This window comes from Ochlerotatus camptorhynchus, unplaced genomic scaffold, assembly GCF_037179485.1.
Source record: "Ochlerotatus camptorhynchus isolate MF236.1 unplaced genomic scaffold, CSIRO-AGI_Acam_v1.1 ptg000094l, whole genome shotgun sequence".
In the NCBI taxonomy this organism is placed as follows: domain Eukaryota; kingdom Metazoa; phylum Arthropoda; class Insecta; order Diptera; family Culicidae; genus Ochlerotatus; species Ochlerotatus camptorhynchus.
The window spans coordinates 2,828,572-2,855,451 of NW_027040584.1; the positions used below are offsets into that span (position 1 = coordinate 2,828,572).

Here is a 26,880-nt window from a genome sequence, read left to right on the forward strand (position 1 = left end):
AAAGCCATTGCATCTTGTATGAACACATCTAAGGATGTAGACTTCTTCCTGTAACATGTCGAACGGATCATGCTAAATGCGCATCAAAGTGTGACATATTTGTATAATTTGTAAGAACTTTCTGAGTATAACGCGAGAAATATAAAATTTAGAGTGGGATGTCCCTAACTGCAACCCGTCTGCACGACCTCTAAACCTTCATCATTCTGTACCATTTTTTTTTTTGCACAGGCTCATATTTTGTGGCTACGAATCAAACTGGTGGTCGGCCTATAAGATTGTAAATACATTTTTTTTTTCAAGACGAAGCACCCTAATGGTAGATTCGATTCAGATTTCACACATGCTAATTCCCCCCTTGCCCAAACTCTGCCAAATTCTCACTGATACAGTGCCAGTCGGTTCAATGTCAGCATGCTTCAATCACATCCAGTTAAATTGAAAAACAAGCAGTTGGGGGGCCTCAACGGACGACGGGGGAGGTGGCAGCCAAGGAGGGTTGGGGTAGACCACCCCAAAATGCACAGTCGTCAGCTAGCACGGAGCATCCTCCTTGCTGCTAGTTATTCGCGTTCAAATTTCGTACTGCGCCTGTAGTTATACCACGAGCAGTGTTGTTGTGCATACGGGCGTCTATAGCAATAGACAGAGGTATGTAGCAAGCACAAGCAGACACGTGACAAACGTCCGCCCCCTCCCCCCTCATCGCAGTAGAAGCACAGTCAGTTTTCGGATGGAAAACTGCTTCGCAGTCCTCAGTCAGACGGCACTCGGTTCGGTCCTACTGTGACCCGAAAGGACACTTTTAAAAGGATTGGACTTGTGCTTGCTGAAGCTTCGTTCCTGTGTGTAACAACGCAAACCAAAAGGAAGCAAAGCGCCAATCGCGTGTTGGTTAGTGATTTCTCTTTACTGTAGTGCTTTAGTGTAATTTATAAAGTGTAAGTTTAGACAGGGTGACTGTTTCGGAGGGAAAATAATCACTTTTGCGGTGCGTCATAGGTTTGAATAAATACAGTCAGCTCTGCACAATTCGACGTTCGCCGGAAGTCGATGAAGAGAATTGAAACCATGGTGGAGTCTTTTGAATGGTTTTCAATTCGTTTGCTGTTCAATATTTCAGTACAGTAAGCGAGAGATGACTGTACTAGTCGTGCTCAGTCGAGAGCTTTCGGATTCCAGTCGTGAATAAGGACATCGTTGTGTTTGCTATACGTAGGTACATATATAGCTACAGTCTGTGTTCTAGAACGAAGAAGGATCTGGAAATGGAGTGAAGCAAAACAAATTGAGTCCCATTTTATGGGGTCTCTTGTGGTCGGTCCCGGTGGTGCTTGCTGGTATGAACGAGAAGCAATGTTGCCGCAAGCAATTTAATTAAGGGTATTTATGTATGTACAGCCAAGAGGCTTGTGTCGAAATTAATTAGCTTGCGGTGAAGCGTTTTCAAGACTGCTTTGGAGGGAAAATGTTGTTTGATGCTGAGAAAAGCTCCGTTTGAATGATAAACTAGGATACGGGAATGGCTCGTTTCGCATAAAGACGCTTCGTATAATGAACATTTCGCATAATAGTTGCGGTACGTTAGAAGCGTTAGGTTCCTATATTTGTGTATGAACTCTCCATATACAACTAAAGGAACTTCTTCTAACGTACAGCAACTACAGGTGCGTTTACCGTATACAAGATACTAACAGGGTAATTTTACTTAGAATTCAACATCCACATTTTATCACACTGCGGCTGTATGGCATTTCCTCGAATGCCATGACCCTGAATTTCATTACACAGAATGAACTGTTTCGTCGAATGCCATTATTGTGAATGTATTACTACCCCGAATTTCAAAGGCATTTATTTCACGGGAAAATCTAAGGAAAGCGTCACATCGACGAAAACAACACTGACGGAGCTGCACTGCCCAGTCCCATCTGGAAAAATAGCAAGCCGAAAAAATCGCTGTTGAAAATGTATTTATCCGTAGACATCGGATACATCAATGCTAGTGAGGAGCGACCGTGGATTGATAAACCCCCGGAAATATTTTAGAAAGTATTGACATGAAAATATTGATGGAAACATTGGCGAAACTGCTATCGTGTGGGGCGCACTTTAGACGAGGCTTACCTGCATAAGCGCGAACCATAAATTGACCTTACCTAAAATGGTTAAAATTGTGTATAATCCCTGCTAAACTTCAACTGAAATGGTTATGGAACTTTACATGAACGTTTAATGATAAAGTTTTAATCTTAATTATTATAGTTTTTTGGAAGTGGACCTTACAAATAATGGGTTGTTAAGAACCATTACCATTCAAAATTCTTGTTTTCTCCATACATTTTCGGAAAGAAAACTATATAAGAACATTTTTACTTATGGTTTGAGAACATTAATGGTTATGGTTATGGTAACCAGTAAGGTCCATGAATGGTTTTGTAACATCGATCAACTTTATGTGGAATATATCGCGAATTGGTTGCCTGTAAATTACTGATTACCAATTCACGATATATTTCACGTAAAGTTGATCGATGTTACAAAACCATTAATGGACCTTACTGACTACCATAACCATAACCATTAATGTTCTCAAACCATAAGTAAAAACGTTCTAATATAGTTCTCTTTCCGAAAATCTATGGAGAAAACAAGAATTTGGAATGGTAAAGGTTCTTAACAACCCATTATTTGTAAGGTCCGCTTCCAAAAAACCATAATACATAAGGTTAAAACTTTATCACACAAACGTTCATGTAAAGTACCATAACCATTTCAGTTGAAGTTTAGCAGGGATTATAAACAATTTATAACCATTATCGGTAAGGTCATGTGATGGTTCGCGTTTATGCGGGTAACGTTCAACTGTTTTGCAAAAGCATGTTGTTGAAAATTAATAGTGTTACCTATTGCAATCGACACGTAGAGAAAATTTCAATCGATTGATGCTGGATTGACACTCGCAAAGAACCGCTCATGATTTAAAAAACGAAAAATTGCTTTCGACCTTTTGTCCATCTAAGCTCAATTCGACCTTTTGTCCCTTCGACAATTTGTCCCTTCGACATTTTGTTCTTCAGACTTTTGTGCTTCGACTTTATGTCCTTCAAAATTTTGTCTTACAACCATACTGGACACCCTCCAGAATTGTGTCTTTACACTGAACGAAAACATCCGCAATTTTTCGAATGATTATTGCATTGCTCGAGCCCTTTAACAACATGCTTTCGAATTTCGGATGATTGCTTAATGGTAGAATTAGTCATCAGCTGATGAGCATCCATATGACTGTTATTCAAATAAAGGTTGATATTTATTTGAAAATTAATGATAAAGACACCATTTACGCGCAGCTGGAACGAGTATACGACAGCTGCCCAAATCATGACGTCAAAATCGATATCGGAGATCTGAACGCTCAGGTTGGCCAGGAGGAGGAATTTCGACCGGTTATCGGAAAGTTCAGCGCTGCCCAGTTTACGAACGACAACGGCCCCAGACTCATATATTTTGCCACCTCCAAGAATATGGTCATACGTAGTACCTATTTCCAGCACAGCCTCCCATATCGGTATACCCTGGGTACTGCGGAGTGGATCGATTTCAATTCTCTTCGTCGACTTTCTCTTTCGATAATAACTTGAGCACAACATCGTTTGTTATTGTGTTTGTTTGTCGTATTAGATGCTAGATAAAAGCACCATTTATCGATCTGTGAGCTGAAATGCCTGGAAATGTCTTGACATGGCCGTGGGGATACAAAGAGAATGTCGCCGAAGAGAATCTGTTAATATTACTTAGGAAATAATGCAATTTTCAGCTTGATATATGCTGGTTCACTAGCACAACCAGCTCAAAAAACTAGCACGAATTTCAGTTGCTCTTGAAATCTCAGGTTGGTAGATGCTGACGCCCTGTTTAAATTATGCTGGCTAGTACAGTTCTAGTACACAAGCACCAGCACACCAGCACAGATGTAAACACCCCATAATTGAGCTCAAGAGAGGTGTATGAGCACAGATTCAATCCACGAAATTCAACCCACCCAGCAAAAACGGTTGCTCTAAGGCCACCGAGGCCCTCTATTACAATACAACACTTATGATCTAGTTGATGCTATAAGCATTGAAATCCGACATGTTTCACACAACACATGACAAGAATGTAACTCCAGACTCTCTCTTTACCTGGCTTTGAAGCTCTTACATGAGCATTCAACCACCGACAAACCGACATGAATAACCATAGCAAAAACAATAAAATTTCTGACCAAAGCACACTACTGACATCTGGATCCGTTTTCGCGGGAAATATTTCGCTAAGCCATGAACCCGCATGCAAACGTTATGAATCGGTTCGTGTCTGATCTATTCTGGAAAATTATTTTTAACTAGATAAAAAAAATCCCATAGCTTTGACAGCTCGAATCACTGCACATTTAAATCGGCCGTTTACGATTTTTGGGCATAAGTCTGAATTAAGTGTAATGTCAGTTTGTCCCCCGCACTGGGGGGTTGCTATTCAAGTGCGGGAAATAACAATCTGCCTCTCGGTGAACAGCGGGTTGACAAATATAGCAGCGCGATAGCAACCGGCCCAAGCGTTGCTATCTATGAGATGTTTGTTTTGTTTTTCATTTGAACATTGTGATATATGAATGAATTTGGATGTAGGACAAAAATGTGGTCCCAAGGGACAGCAAAGCATTCCTCTGGAAGACCCGGAACATCCATAAATGTGGAAACAAGTAAAAAAAGATCTAGATTTTTTTAATCAACTTGTTGTTATGCTGCATGAATGAATTCATGAAATCCTTGAAATATCCCATAATTCCTTTGAATTCCTTGAAATCTCCTGCAATTTTCCTTAAATAAATGCAACTGATATGAAGATCTCTAATCATCTACGAAGTTCCAAGAACTTCCCAACATATAATGAAACTACCAAAAAATCTATATACTTCTCTGAAGGTCTCTAGGCGTTCTTGAAGATTTCTGAACATTTTAAAAGATCTCGCGATTTTCATGAACATAATCTGATCGTCGCTGAAGTTCCTGCATTATTTTGCAGTTCTTTAAACTGCATTGAAAACCATGGAACTCCCTTAAAATTATCTCACATTTTCCTCTTATGATTCTGAAATTTAAATAAAGGTCTTGGTTCTTTGAAGTTTAGGGAATTCCCCGAGTTTCTTGGAACTTCTTAAACATTCTTCAATTTTCTTGAAACTAGTTGAACTGTTCTTAGTTTATCTTATCAGTCTTTCTGTTTTCGAAGCATGAAGTTCTTGGTATTACCTTGAACTAAATTCTTGAAGTTTTTCTGAAGTTTATGGAATTGACCGGAATTTATCGGACCTTACCCACACAAATCTTCGAACTTCCCTGAAAGTCTGGAATTTCTTGGATTTCACGAAGCTATGAAGTTATTGGAAGTGCCGTTAAAATCTCTGAAATTCCCTAAAGCCATCTAGTTCTTTAAAATGTCAATTTTCCTCAAGTTACCTCTCCACATCTCTGAAATTATTTTGAATTCTCTTAAGTTCGCTAGATATCCCTGAATTTCTAAAATTTTCTTAAAAGTTCCTGCAGTTTCCTGAAGTTTTTGGAACCACTTTGAAAATCCTGAAGTTTGCCTGAAGTTCACCAAAATTTCCAGAAGTTTCCGAAACTTCCCTTTTGTTCCCGCAGTTTGCCTATAAAACTTCCTGAAATTCTCAGTACTTCTTTTTATTCCTCAGACTTTCCTGAAGATTTCTATTGTTTCCTGAAGCATGCTGAAATTAATGGAACTGCCCAGAAGATCTTTGAACTGTCCTTTAAACATAGATCTTCTGTGTAGCTTTCTTAATGTTTTAATTTTTTCACTATCCTTAAATTTTCGGAACTTCTTGATGGTTTCCTCTATTTTACTGAAATAAATGGAACTGCCATAAAGTTCTAGAAACGTCCCTCAAGTTCTCACAGTTTTCCTGATATTCATGAAACTGCCCTAACATTTTCAGAACTTACCCGAAGTTCACGTAACTTACTCATAGGTCATTAAGCTTAAATTTTCCTGAATTTAATGGAACTGCCCTGAAGCTCTTGATCTTCGCTGAAGTAAATTTTCCTAAAATCTATTAGATTGCGCTGGAGCTGTCGAAACTTACTCTTAGAGATCTTTTAACTTCCCCACATTTCTATCAATCAGAACTTCTTAAAGGTTTCATTTTTTGTTTCTGATGTATAGATCTACCGTATTAAATTCGACCAACCGAGCTTGATACATTCACAAGCGTGAGCCAGATGGGCATCCGAAAATGCCTTTATGCATTTTGGTACGCAACTTTTATAATATGAGCATACGAAGATCGATATTTCGATCATTTTTACGAATTGACCACTTTTATGGATGTTCCGAATCTCCCAGAGGACAGTTTCGTGACCACCAGTGTGCGCATGCTGGTCCCAGATTCAAATTCATTCATGTAGCATCACAAGTGATTTAAAAAAAAATGCTGGTCTATTCGGATCTTCCGGAGGACCGTTTCTTGAGTACCTGGTGTGGTGGATATAGTTGGTGTGAAATAATAATATTAAAATAAATATATAAAAACTTAAGAGTTGTGTCAAGTAATGATACACTCCATTTGAGTTGAACGAAATTAGCGTGAAGCATGACAGATGTGAGGGGAAATACTGGCAAAGCAAGCAGTGCTGGATAAACGAGGAGAAAATACGGAGGGTATAAATATGAGCTATCTAAGCTCGTTGACGTTCTAAGTTCGTTTTTTTTTCGCTTGAGTTCTCGCTTCGATTCGGTTTGTGCTGTCGCGTTGCGCCGTGGAAGCGTCGCCACCTTCGCGCGTTCTGGCAAGTTTACTGCAACTTGCCAACACGAAACAAATGGTGCGTAAACGTACCAATGATTCAGCAGCGGGCCCTTCAAAGAAGGTGGTAATCCAGCACAGCGCGTCGCAGGATGACGCCGGAAACGGGTACTGCAAGCCAACCAGTTTGCGGTGCTCCCCGAAGAAAATGGCGATGGTGACGTCGTTCCCATCGCTGCAAGAGAGCGGATTCCCCCGCTTTTCACGCCGGAGAAGGATGTTGTCAAGCTGCGTGCCGAACTGGCAAAACACAAGCTGCTGCCTCGCTTCAAGCTTTGCAGCATCGGCACCAAAATCATGTGCTCCAGCCTGGAGGAATACAATCAAACAGGATGTTTCCTAAAGGAAAACAACGTTGACTTCTTCACGCACGATCTGCCATCGAGCAAGCCACTGAAGCTGGTATTGCGTGGATTACCGTCGTTCGAGGCGGCTGTGGTTAAATCCGAGCTGGAGCGGCTTGGGCTCAAACCTGAGGCGGTGTTCCCAATAAACCGGCGTTCCAACCACAACACCAGCTTCCGTGACCAGTTGTTCCTGGTGCACTTCACGAAGGGATCCACCAGTCTAGCGGCTCTGAGATCCAAAATCCGGGACCTGTTTCAGGTCATCATCAGTTGGGAGCATTACAAATCCCAACATCGTGATGTTACGCAGTGTATGAACTGCCTCTCCTACGGCCATGGCACCAAAAACTGCCATATGAAGACTATCTGCGGCAAGTGTGCTGGAACTCACTCGACTGCGTCCTGTGAGCAAGATGATGACATCGAGCCAACGTGTGTCAACTGCAGTGGAAACCACCAAGCCTCCAATCACGGATGTCCCAAGCGAGTGGAGTTCATCAATATCCGTCGGAAGGCTACGATCAATAATCAGCCCGGTCGCCTCCGTAATCATCGTTCGCCTCCTGCACGCACGGAAGTCCAGTATCCAGCTCTCCAGCCCCGTCGACATGTTCCGAACTTAGTCCCACTTCCGCTCAACAACCAACAAGTCAAGCATGTGAGTATTCCTAACGATCGAACAGTCCAGCATCGTCTCGCTGCTGCTGCTGCCCAGCCAATGCCAGGTCCCTCCACCGCCCCTGGTTTATCATACGCTGGTGCTGTCTCAGGTGAGCCTGTCGACGATTCTCCGTTCACCTCGGAGGAACTTGTGACGCTCGTGGCCGAGGTCATCATCATCTTGCGAACCTGCAAGACTCGATCTGAACAGCTTCATGCTGCCCTGTCCCTTGTCACTAAGTATGGACCGTGAAGCCATCAAGATCGTAAATTGGAACGCTTGCTCCTTGAAGAGCAAAAACATCGAGTTTGTTGAGTTTCTCAATGAACGAAACATCGACATTGCCATCATAACTGAAACCCACCTGAAGCCTGAAACAAACGTCTACCTTCCCGATTTTCGGCTCGTGAGGCTAGATCGAACCAACTCTGGAGGAGGAGGAGTGGCTATTGCACTAAGGAGAAACATCTGCTGTCGACTGATGCCCAGCTTTCAGCTGAAGATCATCGAAGCCGTAGGGGTGGAAGTTTCTACTCCTATCGGCCCCATCATCATCGTCGCGGCTTACTGCCCCAAACAAGTCAACATCAGGGACGGATCGGCAGCTGATCTGCGACGAGATATTATCAAGCTAATACGACGACGGGAAAACTTTATCATCGATGGCGACCTGAACGCCAAACATCAAGCTTGGGGCAACAATCGGCGCAATCAAAACGGCACCATCCTGAACAACGACCTGCAGGAAGCGCAGTACAACATCTTGAGTCCGGAAACTACCACCCGATTGAGTCGGTCCGGTGTTCACGCTACCATCGATATCTTCATCAGCAACATGGCAACAACATCGCTCAACCTATCACCTATCAGGAACTCAGCTCGGACCCCTACCCGGTGGTGACTGAGGTGGGATCCTCCGTAAATCGATTTGAAGCTTTCCAGCGCAACTATCATCGTGTTGACTGGGGTCAGTTCCAACATTGCGTCGACACCGCTGTAGACTACGATGTCCAACCGGAATCGTCCGAAGATGTTGACCGGTGTCTGCGCTCCATCGATCAAGCAATTTCCCGGGCCAGGGAGCTACATGTGCCAGTATCCAGACAGGTGAATAATACTCTGAACCTTGACAGGCCTACTAAAGACCTCATTAGACTCCGCAACACGATTCGTAGGCAGTACCAGCGTACTGGGCTGCCTAACCTGAAGACCGATTGCAACCGTTTGAACAAAATCATCCAAGCCAGGATGGTGGATCTCAGAAATATCGATTTTGCAAACAAGATTCGCTCTCTCCCAGATTGTGCTAAGCCATTCTGGAAAATGGCAAAGATTTTGAAAAATAAGCCAAGGCCCATTCCTCCCCTTTCCTCTCCTAACCAAAATTCGGACCCATCTTTACTAATAACCCCATTTGAAAAGGCCAATGCTCTTGGACAACACTTTGAAAATTCACATAACCTTGGCCACGCCATGGTGAGTCCCCACGAGCCTGCAGTATCACAGGCAATGGCTAGTGTCGCTGCCACCCCCGTAGTTGTCCCTGACGAAAGTAGAATATCGGCTGATGAGGTGATAGCAGCGATTAAATCAACAAAGAACATGAAGGCCGCTGGTGTCGATGGAGTGGTCAACCTCGAGCTGAAAAACTTGAGTGTTGACTTCTTCAAGCACCTTGCAGTGGTCTTCAACAAGTGTTTAATGCTTGGCTACTTCCCTGCATGCTGGAAGTTAGCCAAAGTTATTCCAATTCACAAACCTGGCAAAGACCCTACCAGTGCCAAAAGCTATCGCCCCATCAGCCTCTTGTCATCCATCTCGAAGCTATTCGAAAAACTGATACTCAGCCGTCTGCTGGTGTTTTCAAATGATAATAACATCTTTCTCAAAGAACAATTCGGATTTAGGAAAGGCCACTCTACCATCCACCAACTCGCACCGGTTAGTAACATCACCAAGCGGAACAAGTCCGTTTCCAATACATCTGCCATGGCATTGTTGGACGTCGAGAAGGCGTTCGACAATGTCTGGCATGATGGCCTAGTGTACAAGCTGCATCGATACAACTTCCCGATCTTCCTCGTGAAGATCATCAAAAACTACTTGTCGGGCAGATCATTCCAGGTCTACTTGAACAATGTCCCCTCTGATACGTTCAACGCTGATGCTGGGGTTCCCCAGGGTAACCTCCTTGGTCCTATCCTCTTTAACATCTTCACGTCAGATGTTCCTCCCCTTCCGGGTGGTGGTATTTTGTCAATGTTTGCGGATGACACTGCCATCATCTATAAGGGTCGAGTGATCCGTGCTCTGACAAGAAAACTCCAATCAGGCCTGGATGTTCTGTCCGACTATTTTAAAAGCTGGAAGATTTGTATCAATGCAGCTAAAACACAGACCATCCTGTTTCCACACTCCAATTCACCCCGGTTTGTTCCGCCTGCTAACTCAAAAGTCCACCTTGATAACACTCCCATTGAATGGTCGAGTGAAGTCGTCTACATTGGTCTCACCCTTGACAGCAAGTTGCTATTCCGGTCCTATGTGGACAAAACATCCACCAAGTGCAACATCTTGATTAGGTCGCTCTACCCACTTATCAACAGGAAGTCCACCTTTTCCCTTAAAAACAAGCTTGCCATCCACAAGCAAATCATCCTCCCCACCATTGAGTACGTAACGCCAATCTGGGAGAGTTGTGCTATGTGCCATCACCTCAAACTCCAAAGGATCCAGAACAAGATCCTTAGGATGATCCTAAACAGTCCTCCACGGACCCGCAATTCTGAGGTCCACCGCCTGGCTGGCCTTCAGCCTCTCGAAGAGCGACGAACGGTGTCCATGGAAAGGTTCAGAGACACCTGTCTGAGATCAGATCATCAGATCATACGTGATCTGGCACGTTAGGTTAAGTTAGAGTCGTAGTTAGGTAGGTTATCAAATTTTTCAATTAAAACAAAACACACTCCCCAAGGGGTATTCTGCTAACTAGATGAAATACGCAAATAGTAAATTATCCAATTATCCAAATATCCAATGAACAAAGATGAAGAGCCAGATAGGCTAATCAATTAACCTGTAAAATCAATGTATAAATCATAAACAACAGAAATAAACGAACATATTACTACTACTCGTTGACAACATTCTTGTAACTAACTTTGGTAGCGATGGACATCAGCAGCAGCAGCAGCAGTAACAATATCAGCAGCAGCAGTAATGGAAGCGGAGCAGCATCACTGATGTGTGAAGCTGTTGTACCTGATTAACGGCTTGCTGTTTGTTCAGACATATGGCTGAGGCTGGAAACCTCGGTCAGGTCACGACACCTGGGTCTGTAGTTGGATCTTAACCTTCAATTTTCAGTCTTCGTGGTTAGGTATATCAATATTGTCGAAAAAAAAACAATCACGAATCTCTGTGATCAATTTCAGTTCGAAATTTGACGATAAGTTTAGCAACTATAATTCACAATCGTGATAGCAACGACCGGTGCGTAAACAAGTTGCTAACTAAAATAGCAATGGCTAAAGTTGTCAAACTAGCAGCCCGAATAGCAACGCATTGGTGCGGGTGCTCTTAGTATTCCTTGTAGTACTTACACAGTTATTGAGAGATTTCTATGCCAACCAATGCACCAAAGATTGAATACTTCAGAATGCACAGATGATGAATGCATGAATGCACAGTAGGCAAAATCGAGCAAAAAATACGGAACTTATTTTTGCCGCTTTACGAGGTCCCTATAAAACTAGCTATTCTTATGTGAAAAATCACAACACATTGATTGGTGATGGTTTCATCGACGGCAGATAACGAGAAGTGTCATATTTTTGCTCATTTATCCTATATTTACTATTGATTTGATGATATCTTCGTATCATGTGCCGTTCCTCAAATCTTTATGGGTTTCTGCTGAAATGAATGTGAAAATGTATGTTTGCAGGTACATTGCGATGGTTACTTCAGTTGAGTATTAGTACAAGACACTGAAGAAGTCTGCACCTTGACGTATCTGTCAAGGATAAGAAAATAGGGTCTCTCTTTCTCTAGATAGAAAGCAGAAGATTTTTCCGAATTCTCCAAGAGTCTCCAAAAGTTTTTTCGACATCCCGGAAGTTTCGTCGGACTTTCATGATTAGTCTTTTGGCTTCACATGAAAATGTCTGATTTCCCCAAAAGTTGTTTCTGGCTTCCCTTTTTCTGATTTTCTCGGAGAGATCATCCGATTCCCCTGGAAGGTACTTCTAGCTTTCTCTTAACTTTCTCAATTATCTTTGGACTCCTCTGGGAAATTTCTTGTAACTTTCACCTAAAAATCTTTCTAAAATTGTTTCGCGGGAAAATCGTACAGATTCCCGGCAATCGGAAAGCGTTACTTTTGGTTAATTTTTCGGGAATGGTTTCCCGTTCCAGTTATTTTTGACAGTCTGAAAAAGAACGTATCAATCAAAAACGATAATCAAGTTAACTCACCGAATAACAAGCGGGAACACATTGTCCGGTTCCGGGGCGCGGAAGTCTCTGTAGTACAAGAGGAACGGATTCTTGCTCTCCACAAACAGTGGCGGGATTCCGCCTCCGGTCGCCGACACTATGCTAATGTCCGCACAGTTCCTAAACGTTTCCGGCTTTCCGCAACCCACTCCTTCCGTTCCGTTGTCACACCGGCCCCACATGTTCCCCGTGTAGTAGGTCCACTGCAGAACACACTGGGTGCAGGTCACCCGGCGAGGTAGCTTCACCCGGTACCGGAAGATTTCCTTCTTGCCCGACTCCGGAGGAATCGTATAGCGGACTTCGCTCGTCCCCGTCAAATAGAGCGGGTACCGATCGAAGCACTCCTGCGTTGCCTCGTAGTATGCATTGTTGTTCGGACACAGGAACAGCTCAAACCGCCCCATGTGGTTCGCCGTCAGCTCAATCTCCACGTCAATCTCCTGCCCGGCAAAGTACCTCCGTGTAATTATACCCTTGCCAAACTCTCCACCGGCTTCGTGCGGCCGGGGACTTCGCAGATGGTACGCATCGCCGCACACTCCACACTGGCCCTGGTTCTGTTCCCACTGGACGGCGTATCCTCCACAGAACAGCTCGTTGTCGTTGTAGTTGACCGAGTTGGGGAATCCGAAGCGCCACATGGCATTCCGAGCCGGGGGTTCCATCAGCCGACCATGGCCTAAGACCACGGCGCAACCACACAACAGCTGCAGTAGCAGCAGCTGGAACGTGATGGTGTCCCTTTTGGGTCGCATCTGTAAGGTGAGAAAATATAAATTAATTAATTGCTTCTTTTACAGATGTTCATAATGAAACTGATCGGGCTAGTCGTTTGGATTGGGATCATTTGCTCAATCCCGGCAAACGAAGCGATCGATAGTAAGTATCTTCCTCATGATTGAATTCACGAAAATCACAAAACATGCTTTCATTCCAGCTCCCCCGTACTGCGATCACCACACGACCATAACGAGCCAGTACGAAGACTACTTCAACATCGACGAAATGGGCAACAACCGCACCGATAAGGTCGTCGTGGATCTCATGCTCTACGTCCAGTTGTCCAACATGCAGGAGGAGATCGCTCTCCTCCTATCGGCCGCCAACCGATCCCATCAGTATCCGGACTACGAGAAAACCTACGAGATCCGCATCAGCAACGTCTACACCGTAATATACAAGGAAACCCTGCGGATGTCCGCCCATCACAGCCATTCGTTCAACTTCTTCCCGGCGGAGCACTTTCAGGTGCACATCAAAATCACCCGCAAAGGCATGATCACGGTCGTGATTGACGGACTGGCCAAGCCAATTCTGTCCGTAGTGGACGAAAACCCCGCCATCGACGTGCACTTTGCCAGCTTTGGATCGCGGATGAATGCCTATCCGATCACGTGGTCCTTCAACTGTCGATCTCCACCGACGACGACCCTCCCGACGACGGAGCTGGCTGGCGAGAACGAAGGCCCAGGGCACTTTAGTCAGCTCGATTCGGGAGAACTGGATGAGAACAAGTGTCCCGTTTGCCCGAGGCCGGCCAAGTGCGAAGTGGTCGTCCGGGCCTGTTCCGATAACTCGCAGGATTTGCTGAAGATGACCGACGCCGAGAAGCAAAAGTACTTTTTCTATTTCAACGTGTACTTGAGCAAGAACGCTAAGAACGGAAAGGCAATTGCGTCGGATTTTAGCAATAACAACTTAATTGATTAGAGGGGGTAAGGAAACGATTTCGAGGACATATCGATCGATGGGCATATCTCACATGGCAATGAATTCTTCCAGTTTTGAAATCTTGATCAATTTTAGAAACTTATCTTTTCCAATCGTAGATTGTCGTTCTAAGTAGATTTAGGTAGTAGGATAAAATTAGAAAATCTTAAACTTCTCTCACGTGTTTTGATCTTAACTGTGTAGTTCATGTTATCGATTAATCCAGTATGATAGTTTTGATGATAGTTTCCATTTTGCAATCTCTTCTAGTACAATGATAATAAAAAAAGGACAATAATTGAAGCTCAAGCAAACGAAAAAGGATGGAATTTGTCGAAAGAAACCCTTCCAGGATTGCCTATGGTCAATAAGCCTGTATTGAAGCTGAAGATGCTGGGACACGTTTTCAGACGGAATTTATTTAAATTCAAAGTACAGTGTATCTCAAAATTGAGCGTACATCTGTTCGTAGATTTTAGAAAAAAAAAACAACTTAAAGAGCACAACTAATGCGCTCTGTTGTCCAGTGTTGGCAGTGCACACCACATAGTCCCCCCAATTACACCAGGAACCTGACTCTATGTCCTGATGGTGTAATTTTTGTATTCTGATCTGGTGATGGATGCTCACTTATACTTTGATCGCAAATGAAAGCTGGTTTTCACGTCCATGTACTTCTCATACCGCTTCACTACTGCAAATGGTCCTTCATACGGTTGCACCAGAGGCCTCTTGACTGCGTCGATCCTGACAAAGACGTGGCTGCACTTGTTAAGCTCGGGGTTTACGAACACGGCTGGTTTTGTACTTGTTTCAGCTTGCTAAACGTGTCTCGCAATTGCTTGGCGAAATCCGTTCGATTGATATCCTGGCTTGAACGTTCTAGAAACTCCATTTGATTGTGGGTGGTATGCCATTGTTCGGATGTGTTTGGAACCCATTGCTTTAGCCAATTCACAAAACAGCTCAGATTCGAATTGCCTTCCTTGATCCATGGTGACTGTTTCTGGTACGCCGAAACGAGAAATTTAGATAACGCACATAGCCCGAGCGACAGTTTTAGCAGTCATGTCTTGAAGTGGTACGGCTTCAGGCCATCGAGAAAAACGGTCGATGATTGTTAGTAGATAGCGGTTGCCGTTCGATGGTGGCAACGGTCCTACAATATCCACATGAACATGTCGAAAACGGCTGTTTGGCAGAGAAATACTCTGAAGAGGAGCTACTGTGTGGCGATGAATCTTGGAACGTTAGCATTGTAGGCAGTACTGCACGAATAACTTAATGTCCTTGTTCATGTTCTTCCATACGAACCGATCCACTACAAGTCGTCGAGTAGAACGCACTCCTGGATGAGCCAGACCATGGACATGTTGAAGAACCGCGTCACGATGCTGAGGTGGAACATATGGTCTTACTTTGTTTTGTGACACATCACAATACAGGGGTCATGATGCTAAAGCTGTCTGACGCAATTCCAGTTTCAACGCAGAAGACGAATCCAGCAGGTCTTGCAGCTCGTTGTCAGCGACTTGATCAGCAGCAATTTTGTCGTAGTCAATCGGTGTGGGAAGAGAAATGGTTTCTGTTCTGGATAAGGCTACCTGCTACCACGTTGAACTGTCCGCTGATATGACGAATATCGTTCGAAAATTCCGAGATGAAGCGCAAGTACCGCTCCTCGCGTGGAAAACGACTGCTTGGACTTGAAGCCAAAGCGTGTGTTAACGGCATGTGATCGGTGTAAATAACGAATCTCCTTCCTTCCAGCATATGACGAAAGTATTGCACCGACATCTTCATCGCTGTCAGCTCTCGGCCAAACGTTGAATATTTCACCTAATCCGGCGAGAACTTTCCGAATAGAAGCCCAGTTGCTGCCGTTGCGCCTGCTGCAGTATTTGATGCATCGGTAAGTAAACTCAACGGTTTCGAGGAATCGGGGTAATGCAAAAGTGCGGTTTTCGCTAGAGAGATTTTGCATTGATCGAACGCTTTTCTGGCAATATCGGTCCAAGCTATTTTCCGACAATCGTTCTTTTTTATTTCCAGGAATTAGCTTTCGGAGATCAGCCTGTAGATCAGACGCGTGCGCGACAAACCTCTTGTAACAGTTCAGTAATGCAAGGAATCGTCTCAATTCTTTCACGGTGGAAGGGATTGGAAAGTCTGTAACTGCCTTGACTCTATCCGGCAAGGGGAGGATTCCATCCTTGTTCACCACGTATCCAAGAAAGTTGACACTACTCTCCGCGAAACAGCTTTTGGCGACGTTTATAACAAGACCGTAGGATTTTAATCGTTGAAATACGGCCGCCCGGTGTGTGTGTGACGCGGTACAAATGTCGTCCACAAATACCACCACAAAATCCATATCGCTGAAAACTCTGTGCATGAACCTCTGGAATGTGTGGCTAGCATTGCATAGCCCAAACTGCATTCGAGTAAACTCATAGAGGCCGAACGGGGCTATTACTGCAGTCTTGGGTATATCGTCCTCCTCCACAGGTATTTGATGATATGCTCTTTCCAAATCCAGGGTTGTGAATATGATTTTTTCCCCCTGGAAGGCGTTAAGCAAGTCGTGAATATGAGGTACGGAGTATCGATCTGTCACAGTCACTTTATTTAGCGCTCGATAATCTCCCACAAACCTCAATTCACCGGCCTTTTCCAGAACGCAGAGAAGTGGGCTCGACCAACAACTGCTGGAGGGACGACAAATGCCGAGATCGATCATAACCTGAAACTCTTTCTTGGCAGCACTCACCTTGTCCGGAGCCATTCGACGACACTTGTTTGCTACCGGTTGCCCTTTCGTCTGTATGTGATGAGCAACGTCGTGTTGCACTGCTGTTTTTATCATTGTCGGTATGGTGACTTCCCTAAATTCTGACCAAAGTTCTCGGAACGGCAACTACTGTAACGCTGTGAACGGATGCATCAGTCAAACCTCCAGTCGACGAAAGCTTAGTTAGACCATCCATAAGGCGGCGGTGTTTCAGGTCTACCAATATACCGAACGTTGCGAGAAAGTCAGCACCGGTAATAGCAACTCCCACATCTTTCACGAGGAAAGGCCAAGTGAAGCGCCGATGTAATCCTAAATCTGCTGTGACGTATCGCTTATCGTACACTTTAATTCTTGATCCGCCGTTTCGAGCGAACGAGATTCTAGTTTTTTGGATTGTACTTACAGGGCTCACGGCATTTCAAAGCACGCCCCTCAAACTTCCGGTGGAACCAGCATATTTCGTCGTCTGTCACTAGGCTTGATCTCGATGTGGATCGACTTCTGGAAGCACCTCTCGACGATTTGAGGTTATGTATTTCTGCTGTCAATGCCGCAATTTGGCTTCGAAGCTCGGCGACGGCATCTGTTCCGGAGGAGCTGATGGAGGCTGCGGTGACGTGCGACGATGGAGACTCAAGCACTTTGTCTGCCATCTCGGCGAGTTTCCCGATGGTGCCATCACTGATAGCGAGAACGGTTTTGACACTCGGTGGCATCCGCTGGAGGAACAGCATTTCCAGCAAACAATCCGTAACATTCAGGCCCGCAGCAAGTTCCTGCATTTTCGCCAGAAGATGTGTGGGACGCATGTCTCCGAGGACGCAAGCGTTAAAAAGTTGCTCCAATCTTCCTTGCGCTGACACTTGGAATCGGGAAATCAAACGCTGCTTGATGGCTTCGTATTTGTTTTCCTCCAGCGGGTTTGTGACCAAGTCCGCTACATGGCATATGACAGAGCAAACTGTGCTCACGGGATCATTTTTTCAGAAATCTGGAAGTTTTACTGCAACTCCAGCGGTAACAGCAGCGTTTTCCTCTGTCATTTTGTGAATCTTCGGTTTTCGTTGTTTTCCGCGTCGCGATATCACGCCGGTTCACCAGTGTGGGGACCGGAAGGAGAATTCCGCGATAGAATAAATCGAAAACGTTTGTGACTTTACAACGTGTTTATTTCTCCCTTGTCCCAAACTTACTGACTAAAATCAACATGGTCGCTTTTGATGCAGGGGTGTATCCAGGTGCGCGCTGTTGTCCAGTGTTAACAGTGCACACCACAGGCTTATTTGGATGAGTGTGTGTACACACTTCTGCTTAGTTGATGCAGCCCAATTACAGACATTTCTGAAATTGACAGACTTCTGAAAAAAATCTGGCATCTCTGCCGTGACCAAAACATTTACCGATCAAAGTGACATGCTTATACTAAAAAAATATATTTTAATATGTAGTATTGAAAATATCTGAATTAAACTTGTGTTAAGTATTGTTGGCATTTTACAAACGATTAATTTTTCAGCTAATAATCTTCAGTTTCAGTTGCGAAATAAGCTATTACTAGCTTAAAATTCAATCAACCTAAATAATATTTACAGGATAATATTCATTATTATTTTATCAAGTACATGTCAAATCTATTGGAAAAACATCAACATGTTCAACAATTGGATCGCATTTAGGCGATCCTGTACTGAATTATTGTCTATGGGGATATCGCCTAACTGTATGCAAAGTTTCGATAAAACGTGCATAGCACAAATCAGCAAGCCGAGAAAAACACGTGTCAAGTTAGCTTCGCTCCATCGTTTCTTATGAAATGAAACAAGCCGTTCTCCTGTTTTTCCAAACTTTTCCCGAACAAAGTTGTTGAGTTCGTACTTGCGATGAGCGGCAGAGCTGCTGCGTATATTTTCCGTCTATGGTTGACCGGTTCAATAAAATTAATAACATAACTCATATTGTGAGTAATAAATACCGGATAGTTACGTTCAGTCATCTATCAAAACTAGTGAAGGATTCTTCTTGATGAAAAATTGCATTCTATGATGCATTTAGCCGAGGGGGGCGACAAATCTAAATCTCAAGTTAAGATGCTCAACAAATCTCACACTAGCGAATAAATCTTCGAAAAATCTTCATTCATTTGTCGCATCTACTTGCATCGTGCATCATCTTTTTGCAGAAAATGTTCAGAATCGTCATCAATCTTCTTTCTATCTTCTCAGCGTGCGCGCAGCTAGCCACAGCAAAACACAATCTTTTCTGCATATTTTAGTGGTGTGCCAAGGAGAGCTAGGTCTTGTGCTAAGCCAGATTTTCACACCAAAATCCAGCAGTAGCACCAACCGGTGGAAACTAACGATTTTAATTTGGCACTCACTTGACTTGCCTATCGGTCCCAAGTACATCGATCAACGCACCCCATTCTAGTCGAAATTCCAGTACTACACTTTATTTTTTTGATTCGCTATGAAAGTTTGACAGGTAAAAAAAGAAGTTCGTGAATTTTCCTACGTTTTGAGGAGTGTATCGATTAGCTAGGGACCGAAGATAGTACCAGAGCTGAGCCAAAAAGTTGAGCACGTTTCTTCGGGAACTTCTGGTCCTAGAGCTACCTCTATGCTAGCACACCCCAAGAAGGACTGTAGCTGGTGGCAGGTATCACATCCGCCATGGTTGCTGCCAACCGTGAACAGAATTCGCTGAGAACGAGACCCGGGACTGCCGAAAGGGCACTGATCGAGGCCAAGGCTGAAGCACAGGAGACGAAGAGGAGTTGAAAAAACTCAAGAACGACAAGGAATATAACAAGGGGAAAGGACGGCGTACCGTCGAGAAGCTGAAGGAGAAGTGGAAAAACGGATGGAAAAAGAAGTGAGGAGAAATCCATTACTCGGAGTGAAGTAAGGGCGATGCTCTGGTCAAAGAAGCAAAAGACATAACGACGAATGCAGCACTCTTCCGGAAGGTTCCCGAGGATCCGGAGTTGAAGGAACTGGGAGAGAACTGTGTGGTATATATTAGCGCTAGTGTAAGCAGGTCTTAACTTTATGGTTTTCTTTACAACATATCGCGTGAGATCATTCCTTTATTTTTTCTTAACTTTCATTCCATTATTATATGAAACCAGGTATGAAACATTAAATGTTGTGGACATGACGTACCACCAGGGCACTCGATTTACGCGAAATGGATGGGGAGAGTGGGAATCCCAACTCCCTGTCTTTAACATTTCGTGAAATGAGGGTGGGCTCTTCTCCCCACTCGTTGGGACATCCTCTTGTTGGATGGCCTGTTTTTTGACCGGTTGAATGACCCTGTTGTTAGAATGAGATTCTCATTTATTCCGTGGATGCAAGTGGGCGTTGTTGCTCATGGATTCACCCAAACGGTTTTTGGCCCTTCATACAATGGCAGGTTGAATACAATTAGAAGCTTCGGCTTTCCTCAGGTGCTAGATGGACGAAGGCAGTGCAAAGCGGGTGCTTTTCAACTTCGTAAGCTGACCAGTTTCACGACGAATCTTCTGCGAGGACACCGGTGTGGAGAACATTACGTTGGCCAAATGGTCTTTCACCAGCATTTCGTCGTTGGATAGCGAACGGACCTTTAGGACACCTTTGATGGGGGAGGTTGCCTTCCGTTTTTTTTTTTCGGAGTGCTGCTGTCCATGACGTCGATTTCCTGTGTCAAACGGTCCTGTTGGTGTCGTTCCTTACAGCAGCGTAAATCCCCATCAACCACGAAACACACTCTAGTTGCTCCAACTAGAGGGATCTCAGCAGAGAAAACAAGGCCTGCGTACACTTTCCATAACCAATCACTCGTGACACAACGGCTTCAGTTTGCCAGTACACAGTCTACCAACATTTTGTTATACGGCAACCATCCCACACTGCGCCCCAGGAGTCCCAGGATGCAATCGGGTCAATTTTTCTCCCAGCAACTATGAGATTAATAGAAAAATCATCAATTTCAATTTTCGAACGAGAGATTCCTAAGCTCTCTACCACCATGATGATGATGGTGTCAGAGCAATGGTGCATTCACGGGTGAAAGGAAAAACCGAGTTTTTTTTTCTTGTAAGGAGAGAGGGACATGTGTGGCATATATTAGCGCTAGTATAAGCAGGCCTTAACTTGACGCTTAACGAGTCAGCAAGCCGTGTGTGCAACCCTCCGTTGTCAGCACAACAGTTCAATGCTGGTAAACGGAGGTCTCCATGGCAACGCTTCATAAACACACACGGGCAACTCTCCACTCACTTTCGGACCAGCTCTTCACAAAGTAAGTCGCACAAGAACGTTGGGAAAACCGGGTGCACCCAGAAAGGCGGGATGCTCTTTGAGCTGGAGGAGGATCCTTTGATCAAGAACTCAGCCTTCAAGGAGCTCGTCGAAAAGTCCCTTGGCGAAGGGGCGAGCGTAAGAGCTCTATCCCAGGAGACAGTGGTCGAATGCAGGGATCTGGACGAGATCACTACAGAAGAGGAGCGTTGAGAGTGCACTGCCATCTGGGAGATGTTCCGATGTCAATCCAGATGAGGAAGGCGTACGGCGGCATGCAAACGGCGGTGATACGGCTTTCGACAATTGCAGCGAACAAGCTCTTGGAGACGAGTAAGGTCAAGGTTAGGTGGTTAATGTGCTCGCTGAAAGCCACTCCTCGGATTGCCAAACAACTGCAGCGATGTTTCGGAACTGTATCGAGTCCCTCCCAATAATGATAACTAGGTGACGAATAGAGCTGGGATGGCTGCTATACAATCTACCCAGCGTCTGGGTGGATGGCACCTATGCTTGTATCCAGTAAGGAGTTGTCAAAATCAGGGTAAATTAGTATTGAGTGGAATCTACCTAGATTCTGATTAAAATGTTCTAATCGAAATTTTCCCAAAGTAAAAAATGGCGCATGTATAAAAGGGAGATTGTTCCGCAGCCAGTGAAAATTGAATGCTCAAAATATATAAATCTAATGCTAAAAAATTTACAGATATGGAACTGTTTTCATGGCGAATGCTACCAGCAGCTATAGTTAGTAAGTTTATTGTTATTTTCTGAACTTTGAACATTCTCCTAATTAATCATTTTATTAAGCTTCTGCATTCATGTTTGCGGTGACATCTATCGGAAACTACACACAATCTGTTTTCCTATAATTGTTCACACAGGACACTGCAGTGTAAAACATGTCTGGTTCCTCTATATGTGCATTTAGATTATTGGCGAATCAAAGAAAAGCCAAAACTGGTCATGCGACACCTAGTTTTTAGATCTGCAATTACAAAAATGATGATGTTCTGACAAAATTTCATGCAATTTGACAGATATCAAAACGTCATTACCATTTTCACCCACTCGCCATCTGTGAGTCAATTGTTACTTTGGTTCTTCAATTATTCGAAGTCCCACATTCTGCACACAAAATAGCTAACCCCTCACAGAATTTCCCGCCGATTTTTATGAATGGAGCGGTGCATAAAGTATCTTTTGCGCAGAATATGTTAAAACGGAGGGACTTCAAATGTTAAAGTAAATGCATATATAGAGGTACCAGACATATTTTGTAGTGTCAGGTACTCTATTTTGTAATCTGTGAAAGGGAAATCACAAATCGAGTGTGATCCAAACACATGGCATGTTGAGAGATTGAGGTCGTGAGAGCAAATTTCTCTCTCAAATTTGAATTTTTTGGCTCTCTGTGGACTGGTAGTAGGGCAGGTAAAACTGTCCGGGAAAAATCATATTTATTTAATTGTAGCTTGTTTAACAATAATTTCCGCGAAGAAACTGAACGACAAAGTCTCTGACTAATTTCTTTAGGTTGTCGTTCACTTTTTTTTACCTGAATATGAACCGAATGCGAATTATTCCCACTTCTCTCAAATTCTATATGAGGATTTTTATCACTTCCTACCAGCGGAACAGCGCCATCTCTGTGGAAAATGGCTGGACGATATGATTAATTTCAGGTTACCGAGATATTCTGCAACGCTTTTCTCGATGCCAAATGTTTGTTGTTGTTCCTAATTTATAGAACTCATTTAAAATCTTAATCTCAATAGGTCAACAATACGACCTCAACAATCAATAACAGGCTAGAGGAGCTAGTCGGGTGTGGTTATGTTTGATAGAGCTACTGCAGCGGTCATATCAACTAATTTATATTAAAATGGGTAAAGTTTGCCCTGTTATCAAATGTCAACATCGGAGTAACCGTTACCCAATATCTGTCGCAGGTACGTATACCCAGATTTGGATAAATGCATGTTTACCCAGTTTGGTGTAGGTTCAGTTTTGACCGATCTGGGTGCATTCTACCCAAATTTGGGTAGTTTTGAAATAGCGTTTAAGAAGGTTTTGTTATGCACCCCCGAGATAGACAATGGAGCAGTTCCATGAAATGCTGGATGGACTTACCGAAGAGCTGATAGGATGAAGACCGGTAATCATCGGAGGAGACTTGAATGCTTGGGCAATGGAGTAGGGAAGCAGATTTTTCCAAAGCAAGAGGGCTTAGTCTGCTGGAAGCTCTGGTAAAGCTTGACGTTATGCTGTCCAACGAAGGCACCAGCAGCACTTTTCGCAGAGATGGGTGGGAATCCATTATCGACGACACTTTCTGCAGTCCATCGCTGGTGTGCGAAGGATGTACCCATAGCGACCATCAGGCGATCCGATATGAAATCGGCCAATAGAATACCGTGGCAGTACGGAGAACGAGAACTTGCGACCGGTAGTGGTAGACGAAGGCTTTCGACAAGGGATATTTGCGTTGAAGCACTCCGTATGGACAGGGGTCCTAGGATGGATCTAAACGTGGACGAGCTGACAGAAACGTTAGTGAGAGCATGTGACACGACCATGCCGAGGAAACTGGAGTCAAAAAAAAAAAAACAGACGGTGTTCAGCTTACTGGTAGAACGAGGCACTTAGCACCCTCCGCGCTAGTTGTCTCAGAGTCAGAAGATGTGTTCAGAGAGCAAGAACAGAAACAGACATGGCCGCACTTAAAGTATGTCAAACTGATTTAAGGAGCTGTGTCGAGACGCGGATGCCAAACCCTGGGGCGACGCAAACCGAGTTGTAATGACGAAGATCAGAGGTCCAATGATGCCCACTGAAATGTGCCCAGAGATGCTGAAAGTCATCGTGGAAAGACGTTTCCCGAATCACAACCCAATGCCCTGGTCACCTTCACCATACCGAGAGGGAGAGGAAGAGCACGTCGGAGTCACAAAGGAGGAACTCGTAGCAGAGGCGAAAGAATTAAAGGTGAAGAAAGCTCCCGGTCCGGATGGAATCAACAACGTAGCGTTGAAATCGTCGATCCAGGCGTCCCCGGACATGTTCAGGATGGTGCTGCAGAAATGCCTGGACGAGGGTCATTTTCCTGATAGGTGGAAGATACAGAAGCTAGTGTTGCTGCCGAAACTAGGAAAACCACCGGGGGATCCAGCATCGTATAGGCCTATATGCCTGCTGGATACACTTGGAAAACTCTTGGAGAGGATCATCCTAAACAGGCTGACAAAATACACGGAGAGTGAGCACGGATTGTGGGAGAGGCAGTTCGGATTCCGGAAAGGAAGATCTACGGTGGATGCAATTCAGACAGTGGTCAAGAGAGCTGAGAAGGCGTCCGAACAGATGCGGAGAGGAGATCGATATTGCGCCGTGATAACGTTCGACGCCAAGAATGCATTCAACAGCGCCAGCTGGGAGGCCATCGCCGAAGCGCTGCATAGAATGAGGGACTACCTTTGCAGAATCCTCACGAGTTATTTCCAGAACCAGGTTCTGGTCTACGAGACAGACATGGGACAGAGATTGATTAGAATCACAGCGGGAGTTCCACATGGCTCCATCCTTGGTCCAACGCTTTGGAATGGGATGTACAACGGCGTGCTAGCTCTGAAGCTGCCCAAAGGTGTTGAGATCGTTGGCTTTGCGGACGACGTCGTCTTAGCCCACCACAAAACTTAAGTGCTATTGGTCAGTAACATTAAAGCGGTACAGCGGACAGAAATCACCGTTGGGGAGCACGCCATAGACCTGGGAGTGATGATGGATGACCGGCTAAACTTCTACAGCCACGTCGAATATGTCTGTGAGAAGGCTTCAAAGGCCATCAACGCGATAGCTAGAATCATGCCGAACAACTCTGGTCACAGCCGTAGCAAGAGGCGTCTTCTGGCCAGTGTGTCGTCGTCGATACTGAGGTATGGAGGTCCAGCCTTGGCTGCAGCGCTGGAAACGAAGCAGAACCAAAGGAAACTGAGTAGTACGTTTCGGCTCATGGCCATGCAAGTCGTGAGTGCGTACAGAACCATCTCGTCGGAAGCAGTATGCGTTATCGCCGGAGTGATCCCTATCGGGGTCGGAATCTCGAAGGGGGTTACGGCAAGGTGTTGGACTTTCGTGTCTGCTATTCAACATCGCGTTAGAAGGTGTGATCAGAAGAGCTGGGATAGACACGAGTGGCACGATCTTCAGGAAGTCCATCCAGCTTCTTGGCTTCGCCGATGACATTGCCATCATGGCACGGAACTTTGAGACGATGGCAAAAACGTACATCAAACTGAAGGCTGAAGCTAGGCGGATTTGACTTGCCATCAACGCATCAAAGACAAAATACATGGAAGGAAGAGGTTCTAGGGAAGACAATGTTAGCCTCCCACCCCGAGTTCAGATTGACGGTGACGAAATCGAGGTGGTCGATGAGTTCATGTATTTGTGCTCACTGGTGACCGCCGAAAATGATACCAGACGCATTATGGCAGGGAATCGTGCCTACTTGGAGACCTGGAATATGATCGTGGAGGCCCAACGCGCCCTTGGTTTTTTTTCGAACGGAAGGTGTTGCGTACCATCTACGGCGGAGTGCAGATGGATGACGGAACGTGGAGGAGGCGAATGAACCATGAATTGCACCAGCTGCTGAGAGAACCATCCATCGTCCACATTGCAAAAATTGGGCGACTACGGTGGGCTGGGCACGTCGTAAGAATGCCGCACGACGACCCAATGAAAATGGTTCTAGAAAGCGACCCAACAGGAACAAGAAGAAAAGGCGCGCAGCGGGCAAGGTGGATCGACCAAGTAGAAGGCAACCTGCGGACCCTTCGCAGACTACGAGGCTGGCGAAGTTTGGCCATGGATCGAGTAGAGTGGAGACGACTTCTTCGGAGAGTAGAGGACAACAAGGCCTTAGCCTGATTGGTAAGGTAAGTAAAATCCCTATCGGCATCACTCTGGCAGAGGACAGCGAGTGCTACAGGCGGAGAGAAGCCGGGAGAGTACGGAAAGTTGTGAGAGCAGAATCGTTGGCTAAGTGGCAACAGGAGTTGAACACGGCGGAGAACGGTAGATGGACACATAGACTAATACCAATTCTTTCGACCTGGGTGAACAGAAAACACGGAGAAGTCAACTTCCACCTAACGCAGTTCCTGTCTGGCCACGGCTGTTCCTGCATCGTTTCGGACACGCAGCGCCACCCCTCTGTCCGGAGTGTAACAACGTCGATGAAACGCCGGAGCATGTGGTCTTCGACTGTCCAAGGTTCGAGGCAGAGCGAAGGGAGATGCCCGTCCTTAACGTGGAGAATGTCGTCGATGAAATGTGTCGAGAGGAGGGCACCTGAGATGTTGTCAACATAGCAGTCACGCGGATTATGTCACTGCTGCAGCGTAAATGTAGAGAGGAGCAGCGATCTAAATAGCAACGCCAGCTAGTGCTGAGAGTATGAGTAGTGCATGGCAAAAGTTTTGCTCAATTACTCAAAATTACGATGATAACAATTTTATCGTGTATATTTTTCCTATAGGGTACTTCGGGGCAAATTGAAATGAGCGAGGAAGTTGAAAAGGAAGGCGTATCTCGTATCGGAAGTGAATAATCACTGAAAGGAGAATTAATGCTTCCCGAAAACATTGCTTGGTACGCAGCTGAAATGTAATGACGTTTTTACGTGCTACGGGATAGGACACGGAATGCTA

At 44.8% G+C, this 26,880-nt stretch overlaps 2 protein-coding genes across 3 annotated transcripts in view; one reads left to right on the forward strand and one right to left on the reverse strand.

Moving 5' to 3' along the window:
* Positions 1 to 26,880, reverse strand: part of LOC135698768 (uncharacterized) — a 236,962-nt gene that overhangs the window by 23,743 nt on the left and 186,339 nt on the right. Inside the window, exon 4 of the mRNA XM_065218901.1 lies at positions 12,356 to 13,134. Within this exon, the coding sequence (XP_065074973.1) occupies positions 12,356 to 13,134 (779 nt within the window). The remainder of the gene's footprint in view (positions 1 to 12,355; positions 13,135 to 26,880) is intronic.
* LOC135698773 (uncharacterized) lies at positions 777 to 14,398 on the forward strand. Of its 2 annotated transcripts, none has more exons than XM_065218908.1 (3): positions 777 to 941; positions 13,180 to 13,258; positions 13,317 to 14,398. In XM_065218908.1, the coding sequence occupies exons 2-3, from the start codon at positions 13,180 to 13,182 to the stop codon at positions 14,087 to 14,089; spliced, it is 852 nt and encodes a 283-aa protein (XP_065074980.1). In that variant the 5' UTR covers positions 777 to 941; the 3' UTR covers positions 14,090 to 14,398. The 2 variants fall into 2 exon arrangements, with proteins under 2 accessions (XP_065074980.1, XP_065074981.1); XM_065218909.1 differs by having other exon boundaries at positions 777 to 894.